This window comes from Myotis myotis, unplaced genomic scaffold (assembly GCF_014108235.1).
Source record: "Myotis myotis isolate mMyoMyo1 unplaced genomic scaffold, mMyoMyo1.p scaffold_m19_p_2, whole genome shotgun sequence".
In the NCBI taxonomy this organism is placed as follows: domain Eukaryota; kingdom Metazoa; phylum Chordata; class Mammalia; order Chiroptera; family Vespertilionidae; genus Myotis; species Myotis myotis.
In genome coordinates this window covers 153159152-153184598 of record NW_023416324.1, presented here as the reverse complement: position 1 = coordinate 153184598, position 25447 = coordinate 153159152, and the positions used below count along the sequence as shown (strand labels likewise).

The following is a 25447-nucleotide window of genomic DNA, read 5'->3' as shown; positions in this document are numbered from 1 at the left end:
CCTTTCAGATGTGGGAGCTCCTACATGCTCTCTCTGAATTGATGTATTAACATGTTTCCTTTTGTAAATTTGTCTTTTTTTTAATGAAATAATTTTTTACTTATTTTTTTTTCTAATTCTCTTCAGTATAGGACATTTGGTTTATAGAGGGTTTGCCCACTAATAATGAGAATAAGGAGTGAGACTCAAATAATTTACCTACATTATATAAGGAGAAATTATGTCAGTATTAGTTTTGGTTTGGATTTATTCATTCATTCATTCAACAAGGAGTTATCATTATATGTCCACGGTGACCAATATCCTGGTCAATCATTTTTGTCCCTGACACACCCCAAAATAGCATCAAACATCTGAAGCCAACTGTAATACAGAAAGCCTGTATAAGTATTTGAAAGTAAAGTGTAACTAGATTTTGACCCAAATCTAACTAAGGGAGGCCAACTTCATTTCTCAACATTGATGACATGCTAAGGCTTCTTCATTTTCCAAATCAAATTAATAAATTTTCTTAGTAGTTAGGACAATGGTTCATCAATGAACACACACACGCAGGAATAACCTTAATTTTGAGGTTTAGAGCCATTTCTTTATTTTGGCTCTTTCTCCCTGAGATAGACCTAGACTGATTGCTGTGATTCTCAGAGCACATGACTCTAGAAATATTAGGCATTAGGGTTTATACAACATGAATATAATGCATGGGAGAAAATAAAAAACTAACAATCTAAACAGAAATCACAGGCATATCCTTTTCTATGTCAAAATAAAAATAATAATAATAATAATACAAGTAAATAGAAACTGCTAATCCCTAAAGTCTCTGAATACAGTGGAGAAACCTTTGAGAAAGAAATTAATAATTTGCAAAGTGTGGCTTTGAAAACTTAATTAATAAAAATGTCCCTGCCCTAGCTGGTTTGGCTCAGTGAATAAGGCGTCAGCCTGCAGACTGAAGGGTCCCAGGTTCGATTCCAGTCAAGGGCATGTACCTTGGTTGCGGGCACATCCCCAGTAGGGGGTGTGCAAGAGACAGCTGATCAATGTTTCCCTCTCATTGATGTTTCTGACTCTCTATCCCTCTCCCTTCCTCTCTGTAAAAAAAAAAAAAAAAAAAAAAAAAAAAAAAAAAAAATCAATAAAATATATTTTTTAAAAATGTCCCCATTTTAACCACTATAATAATAAAGGTGGGGTTTTTTTTGTTTTTTTCCCAAATCTTGGAAAAAAAAAAAATGAGTCAGAGCACAAAAACTAAAAATTCCGTGGAGGATCTTCACAAATGTTACGCTTCAGGTCCTCGACAGTGGTGAGGGCGGAAGCAATACCAATGGTATCTTCACCTTTGTTTCTTTGATTGAATTTCATGATTTTAAACCCCCGCCCCCCACTCTTTCCAGTCAACTGGAGTATACAATCCCTATTGAATGTGGACCTTCCCTCTCTCCTGAATAAGCACTCTTGCTAATTCTTGCCCAGAAAAAAAAAAAAAGTGCCATTAATTATTTTAGTTCTCTAATATGTCATTTTGAATGCCTGTTTAGGAGACTGGCCTTCTAGAAAGAGTTGTGCCTTACACAGCAGAAGGGAGAATGTTTCCTTGTTCAAATGGCTGTGGGAGGTAAAAAAAAAAATCTGCTTATGTTCAAGTATGCACCCTGGAATTAGAAAAACTATGCAAACAATAAGAACCCCCACACTCTGAATATCCTACATGTGGGCAAGAATGAATGCATATAAGCAGAGGACTGGAAGGAAGCTATCAAGAGTCAAAGCACTGAAAAATCAATTATTCTTTTTATGGGATTGCTGTGCCCTCATCTTCTCTCCCAGAGAGAATGCAATGCAGGCAAATGCCAAAATTGTTCATAAACATGGATATGAAAATTTTCTCAGGTAATAAGGGAGTTATCAAACTATAAATTCTAGAGTTACTAAGGAAGCTTCTCTTATCTTCACAATACACTTCCATTGAGAGAGAGAGAGAGAGAGAGAGAGGGGGGGGGTATTGGAGGGAAGGGAAGGAATAAATCTTCTAGCCTCTGAACAAAAAATAAGCTTGGATTTTTATTTTCTAAGGTTTAGAATTCAGTTAGCCATGAGAATATTCTTAAATAAAGCTCAACCCTCCAGAAAATGTTCTACCTGCCAGGATTTGGAGACTGATGAAAGGGCCTCCTAGCCCCATATGACTCTTCAAATGGCTGAACCTTAGGATTAAGGCATGGTGGTTCCAAAAGGAGAATAGAATCTTCCCCTGCCTAGAATCAGCTAGGGCAGCATTTGAGGCTTTAATTGATTGATTCATTGATTCATTATTCACTCATGCACTCTGGATATTTATTCAGCAAATCTATTGGACACTTACTCTGTGCTAGAGAAATACTGAGCTGAGGCTACAGTAGTGAACCGGAAGACATCATCTGTGCCCATGAGAAAGGCTAAATCAGCACTTTTTAATGTTGTAGGTTTGTCTAACATGGATGGATATAGACTCGCCAAAAATCAAAAGTAAAAAAAAAGTTACCATAAATAAATTTGTGAAGGCATTTCCCTTTTCTCGTGTTGATTCTTTCCCCATTGCCTCCTTGTACCCTCTCATCACAAGGTAATATCTAGGCACATGCTAATTCCAGAGAATTCTAGAACTTTCTCTGTACTAGACTTCCCCAAAGTTTTATCCATTGTATAGCTACAGTAGATTTATCTTTTTATTTTATTATTTGGACCTGCACTGCCACACTTACTTGTTAAATGTGTTTCCTAAAGCAAGATAGATATGTAGAGAGATGTTTTCCTGAAAGGCATACATATTATATGTTTTAGGTATGGTCTAATGAGTATGTCCAAGGAATGCCTACAGAAATAATATCCCTGACAAGGCTGTTTTTCTCAAGAACTTTGCACTAGAAAAAGAATAATAACTTTTAGTTGTTAAGGAACAAAAGAAATTTTTCTTCTTGTCTATTAGAATAGGAAAGACTCCCTTTTGGAAAGTAACATTTTGGTCCTGCCCTTACTGAAAAAAAAAAGAAATGTTGCTTTTATTTTTCCAACTACTGCCACCTGGTGGACATGGGAGATTCTTTTAGACAGTGTCTAGGACTATGTCTTAGTATGAACACAAGATGGCAGCACACCACCAGATTTTCAAAGAGCCAGACACAAAAAAGAAATCAGTTCCACAGCTACTGGTGTGCAGCTAGCCTTTCTTATGGAGGCAATTAAGGCATTCCTCTGTGAGGAAAAAATTGTTACATGATTAAACACCTCTTTCTTAGCAAAACAGAAAGTGGGTATATGTGTGACAAACAGAAGAAAAAAAAAATCAAGATTTTGCTCCTCAAAAGAAGAATGTTCTATTCCAACAGAATATGATAAATAGAAAAGAATAGTACCAAATAAGCACTCCACCCTCTTTTCCTAAAGACAAATGGAATTCCAAAGATTAATATCATTAGAATTTCACAAACCTGTTCATCCATTGCAATAAGGAGGACTTCCTAAAATTTAAGTGGGAAGCTAATTTGCTTATTGAAGATTTTCAAGCAAATGCATATTTTGCATGATTTCATAGTATTTTATTTATATAGTGTAATATTTACAATACTTTTAAATCCTTCTTTTAATGATCTCTTTTTAATTGATTAGAGATCAATTAAAAGATCTGTTTAGGCCACAGAGACTCGCACCCAAGCCTGTGCCAGTGACTGGTTAACCCCTGCACATTTCTGAACAAAATGCTGCCTGACCAGTCTGCTTCGCTATCACTTCAGTGTGTTAGCTTCTCTCAATGTTTTGTTCATCTATACTGTTGCAGTAGATTTTTTAGTTCTTTTAAATTCTCTTTTTCCACCAAACTTTCACTGATATTTCTCTGTAGAAGGTATTTTACCACAAATCTGACAACCCTCATTTATTGAGCGCCTACTATGTGTCTGGCAGCATTCTGAGTATAGTATGATAATTTATATAATTGATAAAACAAATTTATAAGGAGCATGTTGATTAAACGTATTTTACAGATGATGATACTAAGGCAAAGAGAGGTTAAGTGATTTTTTTTTCTAGCTTAAGCAAAGCCATTGGTCTTCCTATCAGCCCAGGTTTCTGAACAATTGCTTGCAATTATTCCATGTGGACCAGGGGAAACCAAGTGTTCTTTACATAAAGATGGTACCATCAGGAATTAGGCTTCTTTGGGTGAAAAGCACCACTCTGTGACCTTGAGAGGTTCTTACAAATTCTAAGGAACAATAAACTAAAAGGCTTACCCCAAGAAAGAAGGGAAGTTGTGCTTTGCATAAGAGCCAAACTCTTCCCAGTCAATTCTGAATCATTTCAATGTGCCAGTCATAACCCTAGAGTTGTTAGGACTATAGCTATAGCCTTGATTTCAGAAAAATACTAGGATGTATTGAGGAATAATGGACAGCATCCTGGCTGGAGAAATGGAAACTTGAACTATAGTCTCAACTCTGCCTCAGGCTGTGTGACATTGGGTAACTGATTTGCCTCTCTGGGCCACATATTATGATGAGCATATTTTCTATAGTGCCTTTTCAACAATTTTTAAGGCAATATGTGGATTTCAGGAAAAGTTGTCAGAGCAGGTATTGTGGAAATAAACAGCAAGTGGTGGTGTGTTTAATATACAATTGGAACATCAGTGGGAAAATGATCAGTGAGGTCAAAAGGTGGAGATTGGTGTTTCATATCTTGATGGAACCTGGCTCCATATCTGTGGTGAGAGTGACATCAGTTACAGGCTTCTTCTCAGAAAGGAACAGAATTCTCCCTCCATCCTCTGTATGGGCATTCATGCAGAAGACTTCCAATACTTCTGCAGGTAATGGACTAGCTCTTTGAGGACTAAGGGCAGGTGCTGATGATCGAGCATCTTCAGAAGAGCATCTGGAGGCCAACAGGAATGGTGATACAATGGGGCATTCACACTGGGCCTCCACATCCACCCCGCATCCGACCAGTTTAGGGGAACTGTCCCCATGTGTAGTCACAGCTTGCTCTTATGAATAGTCTGGCTGACACTAGTTTTACTAATGCTGAATTACAGCCAAACATTTACAAGACTTCAGACACTAGGACAATTGTGCTCTTCTTATAGCCATGTGACTTTCTTTGGATACACAAATGAAAAATCCATGAGGGAGTGGATTCATCAATGGCACTGAACCTCAGAAGCTCTGCACACCTCCTTCTGAGGACCTGACCCATTTGTGCTAAGTCAGAGAATAAAGACTTCAGCTATTCAGGTTCTCTGTTGTTTTAACAGTCTCAGATCCTCTGTTAGGAGGGTGCTTGGCATATTTATTTTTCTCAGATTTCAGTGATTCCAGATCTACTCTTGTGACCCAGTGAGCATTCGGAGTGCCTTCCTGCACTGGCTGTGCTCCAACAGGGAATGTAACAGACACAGCCCCTGCTTCCACAGCACCCACAGTCCCGTAGTGAAGACGAGCGTTAATCAGAACTTCAGACACATGTACTTGAAATTAAAACTGAGATGAGTGTTACGAAGGAGAGCAGAAATATAGGGAGTTTATTTTACCAAGGAGACTATCTTCCCTCTGGAAGTTATAACTGAATTCTGAATTCTGAGTGAAATTTCTAGTAGAAATATTATTGGGCCATTGGCCCTAGGACAGAGAAATTAAGGCAGGCTCGTGGTCTGGATTGCAGAGAAGATGAACAATGATGAGGCTGGAGAGGAGAGGGGGCAGAGGCACAGGTGCCCTGCTAAGAATCTGGGTGTTTATCCTAGAAGTTTCAAACAGGACAATGAGTCCACTAGATGTCCAATTCAAATACTCTCTTTGTCTTCAGAATCTAATCAATGTACTTCCATAGAGAAAGTATATTATTCAGGGATACAAGGCGATGCCTTGGTCTTCAAGAAGAAAAAGAAATCATATTCTGCAGCCTTGGTTTGGGTTTCTGTATTTGACCAACCATTCAGTTGGTCCTCAGATTCAGAGTGGTATCCTATGGAAAGTTTTCATATAGGCGTCTACAGATCTCAAAGTACTATGGTTTAGTTGATAAGGCAACTTAAAAAGAAATACAAGTATTTGACCTATTTTAGATTCAACAATTCTTGGATTTAATTATACATTCAACAAATATGTATTGAATACCTACTGCATGACAGGCTCTAATTTAGGCACTATCAATACAATGGTTGACAAAATTATATCTAATAAAGAGGGAATATGCTAATTGACCTTCACACCATCGCAAGGATGGCAGCACCCACAGCCAATAAGGAGGGAATATGCTAATTGTCTGCCACACCCTCAAAGACGGCAGCCCCCAGTTCCCTCAGCCCCATCGGGGCGGCAGGTACATGGAAAGGCCGGGCCTGCCCCCAGGCTTGTGCTGCCGGCAATGGCAGCAGCAGAGGTCTGATGGGGGCATTGCCTTCCCCTGATCACCAGGTTGCTTCCTGCCCCTGAGGGCTCCCAGACTGTGAGAGGGGGCAGTCCAGGATGAGGGACCGCCCCCTCCAGTGCATAAATTTTCATGCACCGGGCCTCTAGGGTGTATATACAAAAAAATTCATGCACGGTGCAGGACGGAGGGGGGATGGGGGCCCCTTAGCCCAGCCTGCACACTCTTGCAATCTGGGACCGCTGGCTCCTAACCATTTGCCTTCCTGATTGCCCCTAACCACCCGTCTGCCCACCTCATTGCCCCTATTTGCCTCTGCCTGCCTGCCTCATTGCCCCTAACTGCTCACCTGCCTGCCTGATCATCCCTAACCACTCTGCCTGCCTGCCTGATCACCCCTAACCACTCTGCCTGCCTGCCTGATTGCCCCAACCACTTGTTTGCCTGCCTGATCACCCTCTGCCTTGGCCTCTGCTGCTGATGCTTCATCCAGAAGGATGTCCAGAATGACGTCCAGAAGGCCATTCGGCTGGTTGGTCTAATTAGCATATTACACTTTCATTATTATAGAGGCTATTGTTGCCCTCTAAAGTATCTAAGGGGGGAGATAAACTCTCTACCACAACTAAGTAAATGTATAACATGATGCCAAGTAGTGCTAAGTGCTATTAATATTAATAAGTCAGAGTAAAAGAATAGAAAGTAACAGGGTATCGGTTTTTGATAAAGTGATGGGAGAAGTCCTTCCTGAACTGGTAACTAAAACAGTTTAGCAGAAATCTAAATGAAGTGACCAAGTGAGCCATCCAGAGATCTGGGGAAAGAGCATCTCAAGCAGATGACCCAGCACGTACAAAAGCTTTAAAGTTGGAACGCATTTAGCATTTTGGGTGAAAAGAAAGAGTGGAGCCAACCAGGGGCAAAATGGGAGGATGGTGTTGGGATCCAGACACATTCTATCATTTCACTAAATTGCAGTCAAGAGTTCATCTTCATGCCATACTCAGAGTGCTTGCACTTGTCTACACATATACTAACATGTGACATCAAGTATTTGTAGTTACAAATTGATTTTGTCACCTCCAAATGCACAACATTTGTTCCAACCAACCAATCTCTTTCCACATACTTTTCTTTCCATCTCTATCAATATGTGATTCTACTAGAATGCTTTTCCACCCTTCCTCTCATTCTCCTTTAAGTGGAGAGTACCAGGCTACTTTTGTGCTTATTCTCAATTGGTAAAAATTTTTACCTGTTTTTGTTTTGCTAAATGTTTCTTTTTTAGAAATTGGCACGACCATGCACTTCAAGCAAAAAGGTATGGTTCTTATTTCTAATTACCTTCTACATGTTAAAATTAAAATTTCACAGCAGTGTGTTAGGGTCTTATATACTGAAGTTTATTTCATCTCAACTGTTTGTGAAAATAATTTCCATAACACATTTGCCACTATTTATTCCAAAATTGTAAACTTTCTCTTTCACAAAAAGCCTCTACTACCCATGTCTACTCTATTGCTTTCGTTATTCACTTTTGAATGTCTGGAACTGAGCAACTTATCCCCCTCCCACTTTCCTCATCTTAAGTGCCCATGGTTGATTCTTGCAGAGTTGTCCTTTTTGGAAATGCTCACTGCCCAATTACATAGAACTGACTTTACTGTTACTTGTTGGCTATTCAAGTGGATATATTTCTAAGGAAAATAGAGTAGGGCCTCCTAAAACGAAAGACTTTAGAATTTAACACTCCCTCCTACCTCAGCATTCTCCCAGGTATTCATCTACCCTCACTCTGCTGTAGTACACCAGGGTTGCTGGGATCTCCTAGGAATTGCCCTCCAACTGCCCCATGTACTTCCATCAGCCATGTGGCACGTCATTCACATACTTTTCCCTACAACAACAATGCACTCAGGTTAAAGCTTCAATAAATAGACCCTAAAATGCAAACAATTACCAATTACCTCTTTACAAGTCCAAAAGAAATCTCCAGACCAGAACCACAGAGGAATCTTGGTGGCCAGATACCACCCTCCTTAAGTCCTTGTGGCCACCCACTTGGATTGGTAATTGTCTCCTATGAAGATGTCTTCTTCTCTGAACCTCAAAGGAGATGAGACAACCAAGGTCATTATCAATAGTGAAAATGATTCTTGTGGGATTTAGACCCCACCAGTGACCAAGAACCACAGAGATTATGGACACGTTGTTGCTTATTCAGGAAAGGGCCAGCATTTTGTTTATATCAGCTCTAGCTAGTCCCCACAGAAGGCAGCAGGGAAGAGGCAACCAGAAATATATACATAGAACTAATATCATTTGGGGCAAGAAGATCTAAGCTACTGCCCTCCTCAGCCCTTCTCTCCCCAGTGCCATGATTATCAATTATAGTTGAATCTTAAGTAGTGAAACATAGGATACCTCAGGGCTTTGGTGTGGATATAAAAATAAGGAACAGGGTGTGTGTGTGTGTGTGTGTGTGTGTGTGTGTGTGTGTGTGTGTGTGTGTGTGTTTCTCCAGAAACCATTGAGATAAATTCTAAGTGTCACCCAAAGGAATTCTAAGTATTGGCCTAAAATTTCAGAATTTTGTATGGCAAAATATTTGATGCTATTTTGATGGAAAAGATGTGATAATTCCAACTTTACTGTGAAACCCTACCCAAAACTCACTTTGTAGAGAGGAGAGATAATGCATAAAGAATTATGTAGGAGGAGCCCAAATTTAATTCTAAGACTCGGGGCTCAAGGAAAACATCAATGTATCTCCTGTTCTACTCTCAATTTATTCAGCCAGAGGAAGCTGAACTGGCTGAATATAGACAGCAGATGGCGCCAAAGTCAATCTTTTCAGGCTCCCCTTAATTAAACATGGCTTCCCAGGCCTCTACGTGTCTATCTGGATAATATTTAAGAGAGATTTGGGAGATTATTTTTTTCTCTCACTTAACAAGTGTTAACTATGTTGTTTAAGTTTTTATCTTATTTTCAGTCACTCAGTCAGCCCTTAGTAATTATAAGGAGTAATTCAAACTTAAACTTGTCTGGCCTTCCCTCTTTTCTTGAATGGCTAAACTATGTGCAGGAATAAAATTATGATTGACCTCGATGGCTTAGAGGATGAAAGGCTTGCCCAACAATCACTGAGGGTGTGACTAATGATTATATTGAATGCATCTAGCCCCCAGTCTTTGAAATGAGCCCTCAATATCCAGGAGATCAACAGAAATATCTTGTCCAAATTTGAATCACAAAGTTTCACTAAGAGTGTGCTCTCTAAAGCAGGTGTTGAAAAATCACCTGTCCTTACTTTGGAATTTTACTGAAATACTGATCAATTGGCTCAGCATCCTGCATCAGGTTTGTAGTATATACACTTTGCCAAAAAAAATACTCACATTCCTCAATTTCAGGATGCTGTATCATTCTTGCCCTGAGTCACACATTCCCTTTTTAAGCATTATGATGGCAAAGTGTAATCTAGCATTCACCTTGACACAATCTCATTTATCATCCTGTCCTGGGGTTGAGAACCTAGACCTGGTGAGTTGACTCAAGACTTTCAATCTTCCTGCAGCTAAATTTTGCCCCTTTGGGTCAAACATTGAAAGCCTTGACCCAATTCACAAACTAACCCTTGGATTCAGAGGTATTTTGTGCCTTTCTGTAATCCGAATAGCTATAGTTAATAGCAATAATGATTCTGCTACCATTTGTTGAATATCTACTAGATACCACACATGTAAGCATGTGCATACACATATACATATGCACATATAGAATATGACTGAAGATCAAGATATGGTATTTGTCTGTTATGTGATAAGCATGTAGCAATTTTTGAATTGTGGTTCTATTTGCCCATCTATTCTTACGGCTAATTCATGTTTGCAGACTCTTGCTTTCACTCTATCTGTCTGTATGGGAAAATGCTTGCTAAGCCTGGCCATCTGGTGTGGGAAATAAGTTTCACCATTTGCATTTCCTCAAATAAGCAGAAATTTCATAACTATGAACTAAAACATAATTAATGATTTAGCTGATTATTTTCCTCAAAATGGCCATTAACCGAAGTACTCTCCTACACAGTCATATATACATATCTATAATTGCATGCCCCTTGTGATGATTCCCCAACTGTCTCCCATTTACCTTTGCATTTTTCAAGCCTATTTACTTACTCTCAAAACCAATTGTGAAAAGAGCAAGTCATATAAGTACATCAAATAGCTATATGAGAGCACTTAAAAAATAATAACTGACAGATCTACAGAATTCACTTCAACTATGTTATAATTTTATTAAGGATAAAATTAAAGATTATTAATAGTCATATACTTGGATTCCCTATATGTAACATAGAATATCATGTGAAAGTGATAGTTTATTCTCAATTATGTGTATGAAAACACCAATAATACCAGTGTATATCATATGTATATATATGAATATGCATATAACATATATTCTTCTCTAGTACCTATGTATGTACATGATTAACAAAATGTTATATTAAACATGTTTATCTAGGTTCAAATATGTCTATATTTCAATGATGGAATTTCTGCTTTCTCAAACATTTACTGCCCTTCAAAAAAATGGCAAGACTAGGCTTCTTAGACTTCCCAGGTACCTTCAACTCCAAGATGCCTTATGATAATCTAGTCGGTACCAGCACTAAAAATAAAGTTAAGGAAATAGGCAGGATTAGAGTCTTTCTGGAAACCTTCTGTTTCACAGCGTCCCTATCTCAAATCTGTTTAACCAGGAGTGACATAAGTTTGTGTGTAGTCTTTCTCTGCTTCACTGACACATTAATTCAAACAAATGTGCCACTGAGTTCATGCTACCTACAGCATATAGAGGAACTAAAATGCCCATCAGGCCAGAAGCCCTGGGAGCTGCCATTAAGAAAACTTAAAGATACCGCAGGGCCAAAGGTAGGGAGGAGACAGGTAGAGGGTGAGTAAGGCTCAGAACAGTTGGATTTTAATCACAATTCCTAATCAGGTGCATCATGCAGGAAACATGATCTTCTTGAACCTTAACTCCTCATGAGAGGCATGAACCTAAAGGTAGCTAAAGTGCCTTTATATTAATATGATCCTATAGCCATTCAGAAAATTAAAATATTGATTGATTGAATATTTAAAATTTTAATCTGCAGTTTCATATCTTTACATATAATAAAGCTCATTTTATACTATAACTTTGTTGTTCAAAGTTTGTATATATTCATATATATTCATATTTTATAGTAATATTTTTAATGCTTAGAAGATGCCATTCTAGTCTAAATATTCTATTGAAATCACTTTTTTAAAAAAGATAATGGATGTCTTCATGTTGATTTGTTTGTTCTGGCTATTGTTTTAAGTAAAGACAAATTTCATTTGCCAAATGTTGGCCCAGAGACTCATTGGCATCCCTTCGCTTGATAACTTGTGTAGTAGTGACAGGCAAAGATGAGCCAGCTGCATGGGTGAAAACCCCAGCTTACTAGCTGTGTAAACTTATCCAATAGGTTTCATCTCTCTCTGCCTCTGTTATCTCGCTGTAAAACTGGGCTCATTGAGTACCTGCCTCACAGCATGGTAGTGTGCTTGTATTTGTAAAGCATTTATAACAGTACGTTGCAGTAAGAGCTACCTAATTATCTAATGGTTTTGTTTGGTTGTTGTTGCTGTTATAATTTACGATATATATATATATATATATATATATATATATATATATATATATATGAATTTTTTTTTATTTCAACACTTTCCCTGTAATTTTACCTCTAATCTGGTATGTTTGTTGACAATTTTGACAACATTCACATACCAGAGATACTTCATTGCACTTGAACCATCATAAGTTTAAATATACACTCACATATACACTCATTCACACAGATTCGTTTGCGTATGTGCCCTCAAAACTTCAAAGTGACCCATAATTATAGTCACACCAATCTCTCTTTTGAATGTCATCATCTAAACATACAGTCTTCAATCCCAAAGTCTTGGTTGTGAAAAATACTAGTATTTTCTTTTTTAAATGATCTTTACAAAAGAACCATACAAAAGGAGAGAGTGGGCAAGCAAAGCAACATTTTCTGCCCAATCCTCCTCACTCTGTCAACACATACCTCGCTTCTCCTCTTTCCTTTCCAATCCAATCTCCCTCTTGGATCTATAGCCACACTTACACACCCCAATCCTGTCCACCTGGGGAAAACCAGTCACATAGACTGTCACTCCAGGTCGAATTCTGGGCAACTTCAAGCTTAGTCTTTTTTTTGGTTTGGACCTGCCTCTTTAACCTCCCTAAGTCGTGTTTGTTTGTTGTTTTCTGTTTTTGTTGTTGTTGTCTTTACTTTTGATTTTTAAACTGTCAAAGTTAGAGTTTGGACCAGGTGATCCCCTTCTGCCTCTTAAAATTCTACAATGAGTTGACTTATTTTCCACCTTGAAGCTCAAGTGTCACCAGTCATAAATATTACTTGGAAAGAGCTCTCCTCCCTGTAACCAATAAATAATTACAGCTTCCCCCAGGAGAAACAAGAGGGTCACAGATTGGTTCCATGTTTTATTGATGGAGATGCTGTGATAAATCAGCTGGAGGAGCCCGTGTCTGGCTGCAGAAGGACCCTCACCAATGGTTAGAATCTTAATGAGTGCTGGCTTTGGCTGCCATGCCGAGTGGAGCATGCAAGAGGAGGCTGGGTGAGGAGGGGCCTGCCACGCCCTCAGACACGCCAGGGACAGCTAGTTTAGGACATTCTCTGATGAGAGCATTTTGTATCTAGAGATGTTTGAACCAATGATAATTCCTAAGATACTTACAGTTCAAGAAGAAGAATTAAGGAAGGAATGTGAGACCTTGTTGAGCTGTACATACGCACACTGACTTGGAGGCACTGGTGCCTACCAGACCTGCCTCACCTCTGACAGGGCAGCAGTCAGCTCTAACACAGAGTGGGCCAGATGTAACCATTCTCTTTTTTCTCCCTCTCTCCTTTGCTCTGCAGGACCTGGGTCGGCGAAAGGAATAAATGGATCCATCAGTCTGGCCGTACCACTGTGGCTGCTGGCAGCATCTCTGCTCTGCCTTCTCAGCAAATGTTAATAGAATAAAAATTTTAAAATAATTTAAAAAAAACACACAAAATATGCGTCACACAGGATACAGAGAGAGAGAGAGTGAGATGGGGGGAGACTGTTTATTTCACAACTTTGTGTGTTTATAAATAAAGGGGGAAGTAAGAAAAAGGAAGAAGACAATACAACATTTAAAACAATTCTCAAGTCCATCAATAACCATTTGAGTATGATTCAGGGTGGGAAAAGTTCTATTAGGCTATGTGTATGTCTAAGCAGATATATGCTGTGTGAAGACCTATCATGCTAAGGACATCCAGGTGTAAAACTAGGACAAGTGAAGAAGTACCAGATGGATATTAACTCCCCCACACACTTGATCCTTCCTTCATCTTTTTTCATCGTGAGGGGAAAAGAAACAAGGTCTTGCCTTTGTGTGTATATTGCCATCAACTTTTTCCTCTGTTTTCATTTGAGCTGACTTGTAACCATTTGAGACTATCAGTGGAATCCAAGCGAAGTCCTGTGTTGAGCCTTTCTCTGGCTTTCTGCCTCCACTATCACCAACTTTTAAGAACATCTCCTCCCACTCCAGTGTGTTCTATCTCCCCACATTCATCCCAGATACCCCCTTTTTTATCTCCACCCCCACACACTTCTCTTCACTCCCACCACCCTGAGCACTAGTCATGCCGCAAACGCTAGGAAGTGCCATTTTAATTTTCTCTGCTGTGCGTGCGTGCTCGCGTCTCTCGCTCTCACGTGGGTGTACATGTGTGTGCGTGTGTGTGTCTCTCTCAAGCATGCCAAGGGAATGGTCCATGTGTACATAGACTTCGTGCTGTAGATACTGTCCTGCATTTGTAATTGTGAGACGCAGCTGTGACACGTTGCTGGGGGCAGAGTGGGGAAGGAGGCCAGGAGCAGGGCCCTTCCCCATCCATGGCTGTCACCCAACATCGGTGTGTGTTCACACCATGCTATGCCCCTCCTAAGGGCAGAACCTCATCTTTCTCCTAGTCCAATCATCAGAACCCAGTCAGGAGTCACTCAGAATATCACTGTCAATGAAAGTGCCTACTAGTGATGGGGTGAGCAAACAGTAGAGAAAATCGGTGATGTGGATGAGGCGACCTAGGAGAAAAGGTTTCTGATTTCACTCTTGTTCCATGAATCTGAGGGATTCATAGGTTTGCTGGCTTGTTGCGGGCTGGGTCCTGCTCTGCTGCAGGGTGAGCAGCATGTGCTGAGTAAATCCCCAGATGCAGGAAGGTCTCCCAGTGTTAACTCCCAATGGAAGAGGAGGAGCCATGTGGAGATCCTAAGCAACCCTGTTTTGCTCCCTCCCTAATTTTCAAATAACACTGCATTCGCCCATAGATTCCTCTGAGCAGAGATTGTTTCCTATTTCAGACAGGATACGTGAGAGTGAGTGAAGCAGGGAAAGTGAGCAGGGGCTCAGATCCTTACTTGAATTGTAGAGATGCTGACAGAACTCAATACAATGCATTGACCATAACAAAAAGGAATCAACTCCTGTGCTCCTTTGCAGACTTTTGTCCTGGTTTTCTAGGCTAAGACTTTATTTGGTTGCCCACATTATCTCGCTCCTGTTCCACTACTGGTGTCTGCAGCAACATTGGTCATAGTAGTCCATCTTTATCCTAGGCCAGGCCACTAGGAATGAAATTATATTCCAATTTCCCTGCTCACTTTTCGCTTCTAGTCTCCTGAAAAAGATGCAGTGGGGAATATGCTGTTTAAGGCCACATCTACAAGCATCATCTTGTCATTAACACTGAAATGAGAGTTAGTGTCTTAACCAAAAGAGCCGGGAAGCTTTTAATAATTTACACAGAAATTGTATGATTAACACAAAGCTTGGCATCATCACAACATCAGAAGGATTTTCTTAGGAAAGGCCTTGCAGAGAGCTGGCTCTATGTGTGTAGATAGCTTTGTCAGGAAACCAACCCTATAGGAGACATTGGAAGTGACTGAGTTTATAAAAGGACAGAGGATTATTACTGAGGTCATAATTGACAGTATTTTAGCAGAGCCAGATATGGTACCTCACCAAGTTTTGAAACCTGAAAAATAGCTGCCATGTGATATAAAACAGGAAACTTCAGAACTGCAAATCAATAAAGGAAGTGAGGAAGAAAGGAAGGGAGAGAAGGAAGAAGGAAGGAAGGAAGGAAGGAAGGAAGGAAGGAAGGAAGGAAGGAAGGAAGGAAAATTTCTCTTGATAGATTTTATTAATTGAAGGCTTTTTGTGATAAGTCTATGAACATAACAATTGCCTTGATAGGCAGTATTTTTCATCTCTTCTGAGAGATTTTATTCTATTTTATAAGTTTTTCACCAGCCTTCTTTTATGATTTTGCAGTTTAGACATGAAATTGAAGAACAAATTGGGCTTAGGGATCTGTGAGAGTGTTTGTGGCAAATCCTTCTGTAGGACAGGTAACTACTAAATACAGGGGAGGTTGCCATGTTCCTATGCAGCATCAACTAACTGACAATCAGAGGTTTCTCTACAGTTTGGTCTTCTTAGTACAGGATTAAAAGTTTATCATCCTTGATAAATGTTCCCCATATATATGAAGAGCCAGCCATATCCTTAAGTGGAAGCTTCAAAGAAGTACATGCTAATTTAAAGATATATAAGAAGCGAAGAGTAACAGGACTTAATTCAGTTTAGTGTCAGTTTCAGGAACAGATCCCAGTGGCATGTCACGGATTTTAATCATACACCTAGATTTCTTTTCGTCCCCACCCTATCATAAAGACAAGGTCTTGGTTTTATGGAAGGAGATATGCCATTGAAAGGAATGTCTTTGCCATGTTGGCACCATTTGTTCCTGAGTTTTAATATGAACCATATATTAAACATAATTAAACATATACTGGATATTGTAGTGTTGCATATATTTCTGGCAAGAGCTGGGGATTTAAAAATTTCATCCTGGCTCCTGTTTCAGAGCAAACAGTGACCCCAGAAATCTCATAGGTATGAGAATGTCTCTAAGCAATGTGAAGAATGCAGAATACAGTTTGTAGAAAAATCAGAAAAAAACAGGTAGGAGCCATCAGACTGTCACCATGAAATTGAGTTTGAACATGGGACTTTTGAAATTTTGTTCATCAGCTTATCATATTGCTATATAAATCCCCTCAAGAATCTTGTCCATTGGTAATCAAAGCTTAAACCCTAAACTAAAAATAACCAACTTGTTAGTATCAGTACTCTGAGAGGAGTGAAGTGCATCAATTAATCTGAATGGCTAATAGATTTAATGTTCTTTGTATGCAAAATGCACCTCACCATTCATAAAACAAAATCCTTAGACTTGATTTCCTGTTAAAAAAGCAGAAATACCCTTGATCCAGGGCACTTCCTGAAGAATGAGAACTAATCCTAGGTTTTACAACTGCAGAAATACATCCTCTGGACAATTGTTCATCAGAAGGTTTTTGTCTTACTTGTTTTGCCACATAATATCCCTCTACCCTAAAAGAACTGAGGCTGATGGGAAAGTCATTGAGTTTTCTGTTGGAAAGAATCGTCCCATTGACCTTTGCCTTCTCTTCCAAGTCAGATAGACTTCACCCTTGTCATGGGCATTTTTAAAAACTACATATTCAGACAACCGGGGCTATTCATAGAGACCTTGTAAAAGTACTCGTGATTTTCATGTTCTTGGAGGACAGAAACAAAAATCTGTTTCTCCTCCAAAAATGGATTTACCTCCTTTGCACACAAAAACTAAACTCCTCAGCATGAAATTGTATCTGAGTTATCACCTACTGAGTTGCTAGCTTATAAACAACTCCAGAGTCACAGTTTCCATCCCCAGATTGGTTGTGGTTTGACTGTTTCTATTGGCTTGTCTCCCAGAATTTCTATTTTGTTTTTTGCAGGCCTTGAATTATTTGTGGAAAAATAATATATGTGTGTATGTATTGCTTTTAATCTTAACTTTACAAATGCTATATTTACAATTGTATGTGTATTAGAAGACTCTAGAACAATGGTTTAAACTTAAAAGGAAGAAAAGTATTGAATTTGGTTAAAAAAAAGAGCTATGATTCATTTAGAAAGACATGGAGCCCCATTTTTTTCAATTTATTATTTTTTGTTTCAAAGCAATTTGCTTACGAACCATGTTCCATGGGATTAACCATGGCCTTATTTTTCTCTTCATAACCTTTTACCTTAGATATAGTCTAAGTTCTTAATAACTATCATTTTTATAGAAATAAAAGTATAATGCAATTACCTGACCCATAAAAACTACTATTATTTTGGGACAAATGTTAAATATATCATAAAATAGTGAGATAAGAGCCTAAATTAAGAAATGCAAATCAGTTTAGAAAACCCCCTTCTTTCTTAAGTATTTAAAATATTTCTCCTCCAAAGACTGCTTTTGCCCCAGTGATGTAAATTCTCCACCATGGTTGCCATAATATCTGTAAATGTCTCCCTAAAATTCAAAATGAAGTTTACATTTATGTGCGTACTAGTGAAAGAGAGGCAAACCATTCTCATTTGTATGTAGCTCTGCTGTCAAATGTGGCCGACTGAAATTCAAGAAAGAATTTTTCACCCAGCAATGCCTGTTACTTTCCCCCTGGCCGGGAAGCTGATGTTAACATTAGGTTTAGGTTTGATATTACACCAGTGCAAATGTTTGTGGATATTATGGAAAACTTATTTTAAAATCTTGATTTCCTTTCAGCATATTTACATACTGTGTGCTGATTAATAAATTAGGCACCAATCATGTGTAAATCAATGTAAATCACTAGTTTATGTACATAATAAAAACTATGTAAACTTCAGTTTTCAGGCAGGGCTCAAGTTCAGTTAAACCTATGAATCTTAGAAAAGAAAAAATAAATAAAAATAAATTAAAACCAAAGCATTTCACAAGTCAGAATGGGAAGGAGTATGACTAATGGCCCACACTCAAGGTTGCCCCAGCAAAGGAAGCAGACCACAGGAACTGTTAGGGATTCATATCCTGCTCATGTCACAGGAAGCCACCTCTTTGTTTCTTCAGGACCAAAGTGGAGTCTCTCCCAACTGTTTCCACAGTTTTCTCACCTGACTCCAAAGCAAGGGAAATGATGAGATAGGGAGGAAGCAGTTTTAAGAGCTCATATGTATCTGATGCATCAACTCCCAAATGTTTTCTTGATACTTCTTACTTACCATCCAAGACATCTTACTGAAAGAGCTCCAAGGAAGCCACCTACACCTTGATGCAGAAAATATTACTCTGTTTTCATTTTCCATCCATCCAAATGAAAGCTTCTTGTCATCTTAATCCTAAGAAATTGTGGAATATAAGAAATAGGTTGGAACTTTGGGAAATATCTTGCTAAATCATGCTAGGAAATAACTACTTTTACTTAATCCAGTAGACTTATATTTCTACATATCTGTTCTGAATATTGCAAATGAGGACAAAATCATTTTAATTGGGCGTATCTCTCTCAGACACATTCTCTTGGAGTTTTTTGAAATGTCTGATATGTTTAACAGACATATAGACTTTTTCTAAATTCTAAACAACTGATTCATAAAGAGTCATAGGAGAGATGACTTCAAGGACCACATGAGTTTTATAAAAGGACTATTATAAAAAGAAATTTAGGTCAAATGAATAACATGCATAAAATACACTCCTTGACTCAAGATGCATGGCAACTCTAAAGTGAAGTGGAAAGTGTACTGGGTTGGGAGTCAGGAGAATTGGGTTCTAGCCCTGAATCTGATCACAAACAAGCTATGTGACCCTAAGCAAGTCATTTAACCTTCCTGACTCTTGGTTTTCTCTTCCTGAAAGTGAGGAATTTTCATGACATCCCTAGAACCTCTTTCAACTCTAAGCTCTCTGATTCTAAATAAGAATGTGATGCTTTTGTTAGTGCTGTGCCCAGCGAATCATTCCAAGCAGCTATTTGTCATCTCTAGTTTGATCTGTGGACTATCTTCTCTTCTCAGAACCATCATTCCAACAGCTCCATTTCTAAAGCTAAATCTTCCTAGAATATAGATAGGATCCCTGGCCTGGTTCTGTAATTCTCTTCTGATCAAAACTTCTTAGCGATGTTGAAAAAGGGCATATTCAGACTAAACTGAAGGCACTGAAATAGCTAGAGATGTTTCCTTATTTATCATAAAATCTAACTGTTGAATTATATTGTAATAACCTTTCATAGGAAGGAAAACAACCAGATTGTGTATTGTGCACGTCACAAGTGAGGAAGTTGTGCATAGGGAAGGAAACATCAGTTTTCTCTCATCCTGGGCCAAGTGCCTCCCTGTGGTCAATGTATGTCCTTGAAAATACTTTGCTTGTGCTGATGACAGTAAGCATGTGGTTCAAAAGGCAGTTCTGTGAGAAACGGGCAAGATAATATATTTTGTTTGGGAAGGAATTTTGTACGGCATAAGTTTCCCTGAACTTGAATTATAGGCTATGAGGTCAAGCAAGTAGATGGAAAGAAAACAAACCTCATTTTCAGAAAGTGCAAGTTGATACCATCTAAAGAAAAGTTAAACATAAACACTTTTTAGGAGGTTACAGAGTGAATATTTGAGAGTTGTTGTGAAGGCCAAAAACCAGAAGTGAATTAAGTTCTCTGAGAAGAGGGTAAGCAGAAAGGATGGTTTCTTCCGTGGTGAATGAAGAATTACTTACTTGTGCCATGTTCTGGATGGGTTGAGCAAAGACCCACTTGTCTTGACCCCTCAAAGTATAGCTCCACACCATCCTAGAGGCTCAATTCAGCATCTATCCAATGGAAGCTTTCTATGCATTGCCTAAGAGAACAGAAAGAATCAGAGTCTTCTGTACACTGAAGAGGAGGGATTACACAAAACTTCCAGCATCACTATCACTATATGTAGCTAAGGGAACACCATTACTTAGGTACTTCCAGAGCTCTCCTTGAGTGCGGGGATGGCCTGCCCTCAGGACAGCTCCCCATTGCCATGGGCATTTCAGAGGTGCCTCTCTCTGAGTGGTGCTCCTCCATCTGCTCCTGCAGCTGCATTCTTCTCTGCACAAGCCCTCTCTATGTAAAGCCAGGCACAGAGTTCAAATCTGCTTCTTGCAAATGAAAACACCTGGAACTGCTAGCTTCCTGGCACGTGGAAGTAATTCTAAGCTACCTGGGGCCTTTTTGAACCCACTTCCCCAAGTCTTTGCTCTTCACCAGAGAATATCAGTGGTTCATCCTGGTGAACGATGGCCAAACTCTGCCACCCAAGTATTTACTGGGAGTGGGGGAAGGTGGAAGGCAGGAAATTACAGGGGGAGAGAAGCATGGGAGAAAACCTCCAACTCCCTCCCGCCACCCCCAGTGCTTCACCCCTTCCTCCTCACTGCTGTACTGAATGGTGTATAAATCCTGCTCTTGGTTAGAATTCTCCTTATTAACAGTGTTATATACATATAAATATATATAAATATATAAATATATTCCTTTTTTCAGCCCTGTAGACATAAACAGATCTTTCCTTGATATAAACACATGGCCATTTTTCCGTTGTTTGTTGTGTTTCTTTTGGTTGTTCAAGGTTTTTAATTTTTGTTTATTGGGTGGGTTTCCCCTCCCCTGGATACTAGCTCTGTGAAGGAACATAAAAAGCGCAGTGTGTGTAAAAAAAATTAAAATTAAAAAAAGCTTTTTTCTTTACTTTTTCAATGTATTTAAATTCTGTTTCTCTCTTCTGTTACTTTACATGTATGAATGCTCTGCTCTTCTGTGATCTTAAAACAAAATGAAATAAACATGAAAAGGAGATGTGTCTTCATTGGCCTGAGTCAGTGATCTGTGGTTGACTGCACTACTTCTTAGAAGTTTTCATGAATAAGACCGGGAATGGAGCTGAGGATAACGGAAATCATGTGAGCAAAGGGTGGCTGGAATACTGCAGACTCACTCAAAAGCTCTCTATCAATGTCCCTTTTCTCTCACAGAAGGGAATGTGGTATTTACAACAATTGTCTTCATCTAAACAAAGAGATTATATGAAAGTTTTTCTTTTTCTCCCTTAAAAGATCATAAGAAATAAGCACAAATTACCATAGGGAGGCCACAAATAAAGAATAAAGTTCTTGAAATTTAGAATTTAAGACATACCAAAAAAACATTAGGGAGCATACTCTTTCTTTAAGTCTCCATTAGAGGTTATCTTTAAGGGTTACTTTACATAGGATCCTACCTGATAGCACTAGCTTCCAAATCCACCTGTTTTTTTCTACTTACGAAAAAAATAGTTTGTTTTCTATTCTTGCTGAGAGCTATTACCTTCGTCACAAAATGTTTCCAGACTCTGCATAGGATCCCCTATAGCACTGTACAAGAATGACAGATGACAAGAGAAGACAAGAAATAAGCAATCCGCAATCTAAAGAGGTCAGGTTGACCAATCGTGTATCAGAAGTGATTGAGAGGGTCTAAAGTTTGAATACTAGGAGCCAAACTAGGTCAGAAAGGGAGAGGGTGGGCAAGTGAGCATTCATGACCAGGCCAAGTAATCAACAGTGTCTCAGAAGCAAAACCCCTGGTCTCCTCAGATTTAAAGAGACAGCATTGAGAACCCCCAATCTCCCCAAATTTGAATTTTATATAGAACTCTGAAAATGTTCTTCAATGAGTTTGTCAAACTCAAGGTTAAAGACTGAGTGCTCGCCTTGGCTGGGGTTCTCAGTGGTTAGAGCATCAGCCAAGCACCAAAGTGCCTCAGGTTCAATTCCAGATCAGGGGCATTGCCTGAGTTGTAGGTTCAATCCCAGCCTTGGTTGGGGCGAGTGTGAGAGGCAACCAATTAATGTGTCTCTCTCACATTGATGCTTCTCTCTCTCTCTCTCTCTCTCTCTCTCTCTCTCTCTCTCTCTCTCTCCCTCCCTTCCACTTTATTTAAAAATAAATGGCAAAAATATCCATGGGTAAGGATTTTTTTTTTTTTACAAAAGAGAACCAGTGCTTAAACAGGACAGCCCTCACATCAAACACTACTAATTCAGGGTACTCAAGCCACCCTCATTTATTATTTAACTAGAGGCCCGGTGCACAAATTTTTGTGCACTCAGGAGGGAGGGGAGGTCCCTCAGCCCGGCCTGTGCCCTCTTGTAGTCTGGGACCCCTCGGGAGATAACAACCTGCTGGCTTAGGCCTGCTCCTGGGTGGCAGAGGGCAGGCCCAATCCCTAGGTGCAGCCCCTGGTCGGGCTCAGAGCAGGGCTGATTGGGGAGTTGGGGCACCGCCCCCTGTCATGCACAGAGCAGGGCAGATTGGGAGTTTGCGATGCCACCCTCAGTCACACTCAGGGTAGGGCCGATTGGGGGGTTGGGGCACCGGCCCCTGTCACACTCAAGGCAGGGTCGATGGGGAGGTTGCAGTGCCACCCCCTGTCATGCACAGAGCAGGGCCAATGAGGGGGTTGGGGCGCTGCCCCCTGTCACGCACAGAGCAGGGCCTATCAGGGGGGTTGGGGCTCCATACCCTGTCATGCACAGAGCAGGGTCGATCAAAGGGTTGGGGAGCTCCCCCCTGTCATGCACAGAGCAGGAGCAGGGCCGATCAGGGGGTTGGGGAGCTCCCCCCTGTCACACACAGAGCAGGGCCTATCAGGAGGGTTGGGGCTCTGTATCCTGTCATGCACAGAACAGGGTCGATCAGAGGGTTGGGGAGCTCCCCCCTGTCACGCACAGAGTAGGGCCAATAGGGGAGTTGGGGCACCACCCCCTGTCACACACAGAGCAGGGTGGATCAGGGGGTTGGGCACCGCACCCTGTCACACACAGAGCAGGGCCCATGGGGGGTGGGGGGGTTGGGGTGCCACACCCTGTCACACACAGAGCTGCAGGGTGTTCAGGGTGTTTGGGCGCTGCCCCCTGTCATGCTGATCCCAGTGCCAGGAGGCCTCTCGGCTCCACTGATCCAGGTGCTGAGAGGCATATTACCCTTTTACTATATAGGATAGAGGCCTGGTGCATGGGTGTGGGCTGGCTGGTTTTCCCTGAAGGGTGTCCTGGAACAGGGTGGGGGTCCCACTTGGGTGCCTGGCCAGCCTGGATGAGGGGATGATGGCTGTTTGCCGCTGGTCACACCCCCTTCAGGGTGGGGGTCTCCACTGGGGTGCCTGGCCAGCCTGAGTGAGGGGCTGAGGGCCGTTTTCACGCTGGCGGGTGACTGAAGCTCCCAACCGCTCCTTTTTTCTTTTTTTCTTTTTTTTAATTCTGGGCCAGCTTTAGCTCTGAGGCTTGGCTCCAGCTCTTAGGCCTTGGCTGCTGAAAGCAGGTATCTGGTTTGTTTGGGTTCTATAATCAAAACACTGTTTCAACTCCAGCTCTGAGATCCCAGCTGACTGAAAGCAGGTTTCTGGGGTTTTGTTTAGCTTCTATATTTGTAACAATGTTTCAAACTGCAAGCTCAGAGGCCGGCAGCGGCAGGCAGGGAACCTTGGCTTCCTCTGTCACTGAAACAAGCAAGCCTCATGTTCTCTTCAAGCTGCCTGGCTGTCGGCCGCCATCTTGGCTGGCAGTTAATTTGCATATCACCCTGATTAGCCAATGGGAAGGGTATCAGAGTGACACCAATTTGCATGTTTCTCTTTTATTAGTGTAGATAATTTCTAGAATGACTTGCAAAACTCAGGGAAAGTGTTGTTACTTATGATTAAAATTTTACTATAGCAAAAGGTTGCAGATCAGAACCAGCCAAAGGGAGAGACACATAGTGCTAAATCTGAGAATCCCCAATGTGAACTTTCCACTGCCTTCTCCCTGTGGAATTAGGACACATTACACTCCCAACAAACTGATGTGTGACAGAACGCAGAATGTCTCCCAGGCTTTGGTGCCTGGAGTTTATATTGGAGTTTCAATACATAGGCAAGATTGATTGAATCATTGGTTTCACAGTTGAACTCAATCTTCAGTCTCCCTCCCATGCCAGGAGTTCAAGCTGGTATCACTATCACATGACTCAAAGCTCTGCTACTTTAACCAAGTGGCTGGTCGTTCTGATGTGGCCAATCTCATAGTGAGTCATCTCCTTAACATATAACTATCTATGGACCCACCACCAGTCACTTCATTAGAATCCACTATGAACTGTGGCCCAAGTGGAACCAACATGAACAACAAAGAAACTCCTACTACAGATGCTCTTCCAGTTATGATGGGGTTACCACTGGATAAACCCATCCCATCATAAATTGAAAATATCGTGAGTCAAAAATGTCTTTTGCCGAAACCGGTTTGGCTCAGTGGATAGAGCATCGGCCTGCGGACTGAAAGGTCCCAGGTTCGATTCCAGTCAAGGGCATGTACCTGGGTTGCGGGCATTTCCCCAGTAGGAGATGTGCAGGAGGCAGCTGATCGATGTTTCTCTCTCATCAATGTTTCTAACTCTCTATCTCTCTCCCTTCCTCTCTGTAAAAAATCAATAAAATATATTTTTAAAAAAATGTCTTTTAATACACCTAACCTACCAAACATCATAGCTTAGCCTAGCGGTCGGCAAACTGCAGCTCACGAGCCACATGCGGCTCTTTGGCCCCTTGAGTGTGGCTCTTCCTAAGCCTTAGGAGTACCCTAATTAAGTTAATAACAATGTACCTACCTATATAGTTTAAGTTTTAAAAATTTGGCTCTCAAAAGAAATTTCAATCGTTGTACTGTTGATATTTGGCTTTGTTGACTAATGAATTTGCCGACCACTAGCCTACCCTATGCAAACATGTCAGAACACTTACATTGGCCTACAGTTGGATGATTATCTTGAGTTTCATCTCAAGAGTAATCGCTTTTCTCTCCTCACCAAAAGCAGGAAAAAAAAAAATCAGGAGACACAGATGGGTGTTTTATAGACAGGATGGGATGCAAAAACACAAAACATAATATCTGAAAAATGTAACA

The 25447-nt window shown here is 40.4% G+C and overlaps 1 protein-coding gene and 1 non-coding gene across 3 annotated transcripts in view; both read left to right on the top strand.

The window, feature by feature from the left end:
• The window catches only part of LOC118676976 (limbic system associated membrane protein), a 649066-nt gene extending 627744 nt beyond the window's left edge, over nucleotides 1-21322 (top strand). The window contains exons 8-9 of one of the 2 annotated variants that reach the window (XM_036351672.1): nucleotides 7697-7729; nucleotides 13430-21322. In XM_036351672.1, the coding sequence (XP_036207565.1) occupies nucleotides 7697-7729; nucleotides 13430-13527 (131 nt within the window). In that variant the 3' untranslated portion in view covers nucleotides 13528-21322. The remainder of the gene's footprint in view (nucleotides 1-7696; nucleotides 7730-13429) is intronic. The other variant, XM_036351671.1, reaches the window with a different exon arrangement.
• LOC118677980 lies at nucleotides 3181-3317 on the top strand. Its single transcript, XR_004974677.1, has one exon. It is a non-coding gene; the product is annotated as a small nucleolar RNA SNORA41 (small nucleolar RNA).
• Nucleotides 21323-25447: the final 4125 nt, after the last annotated feature.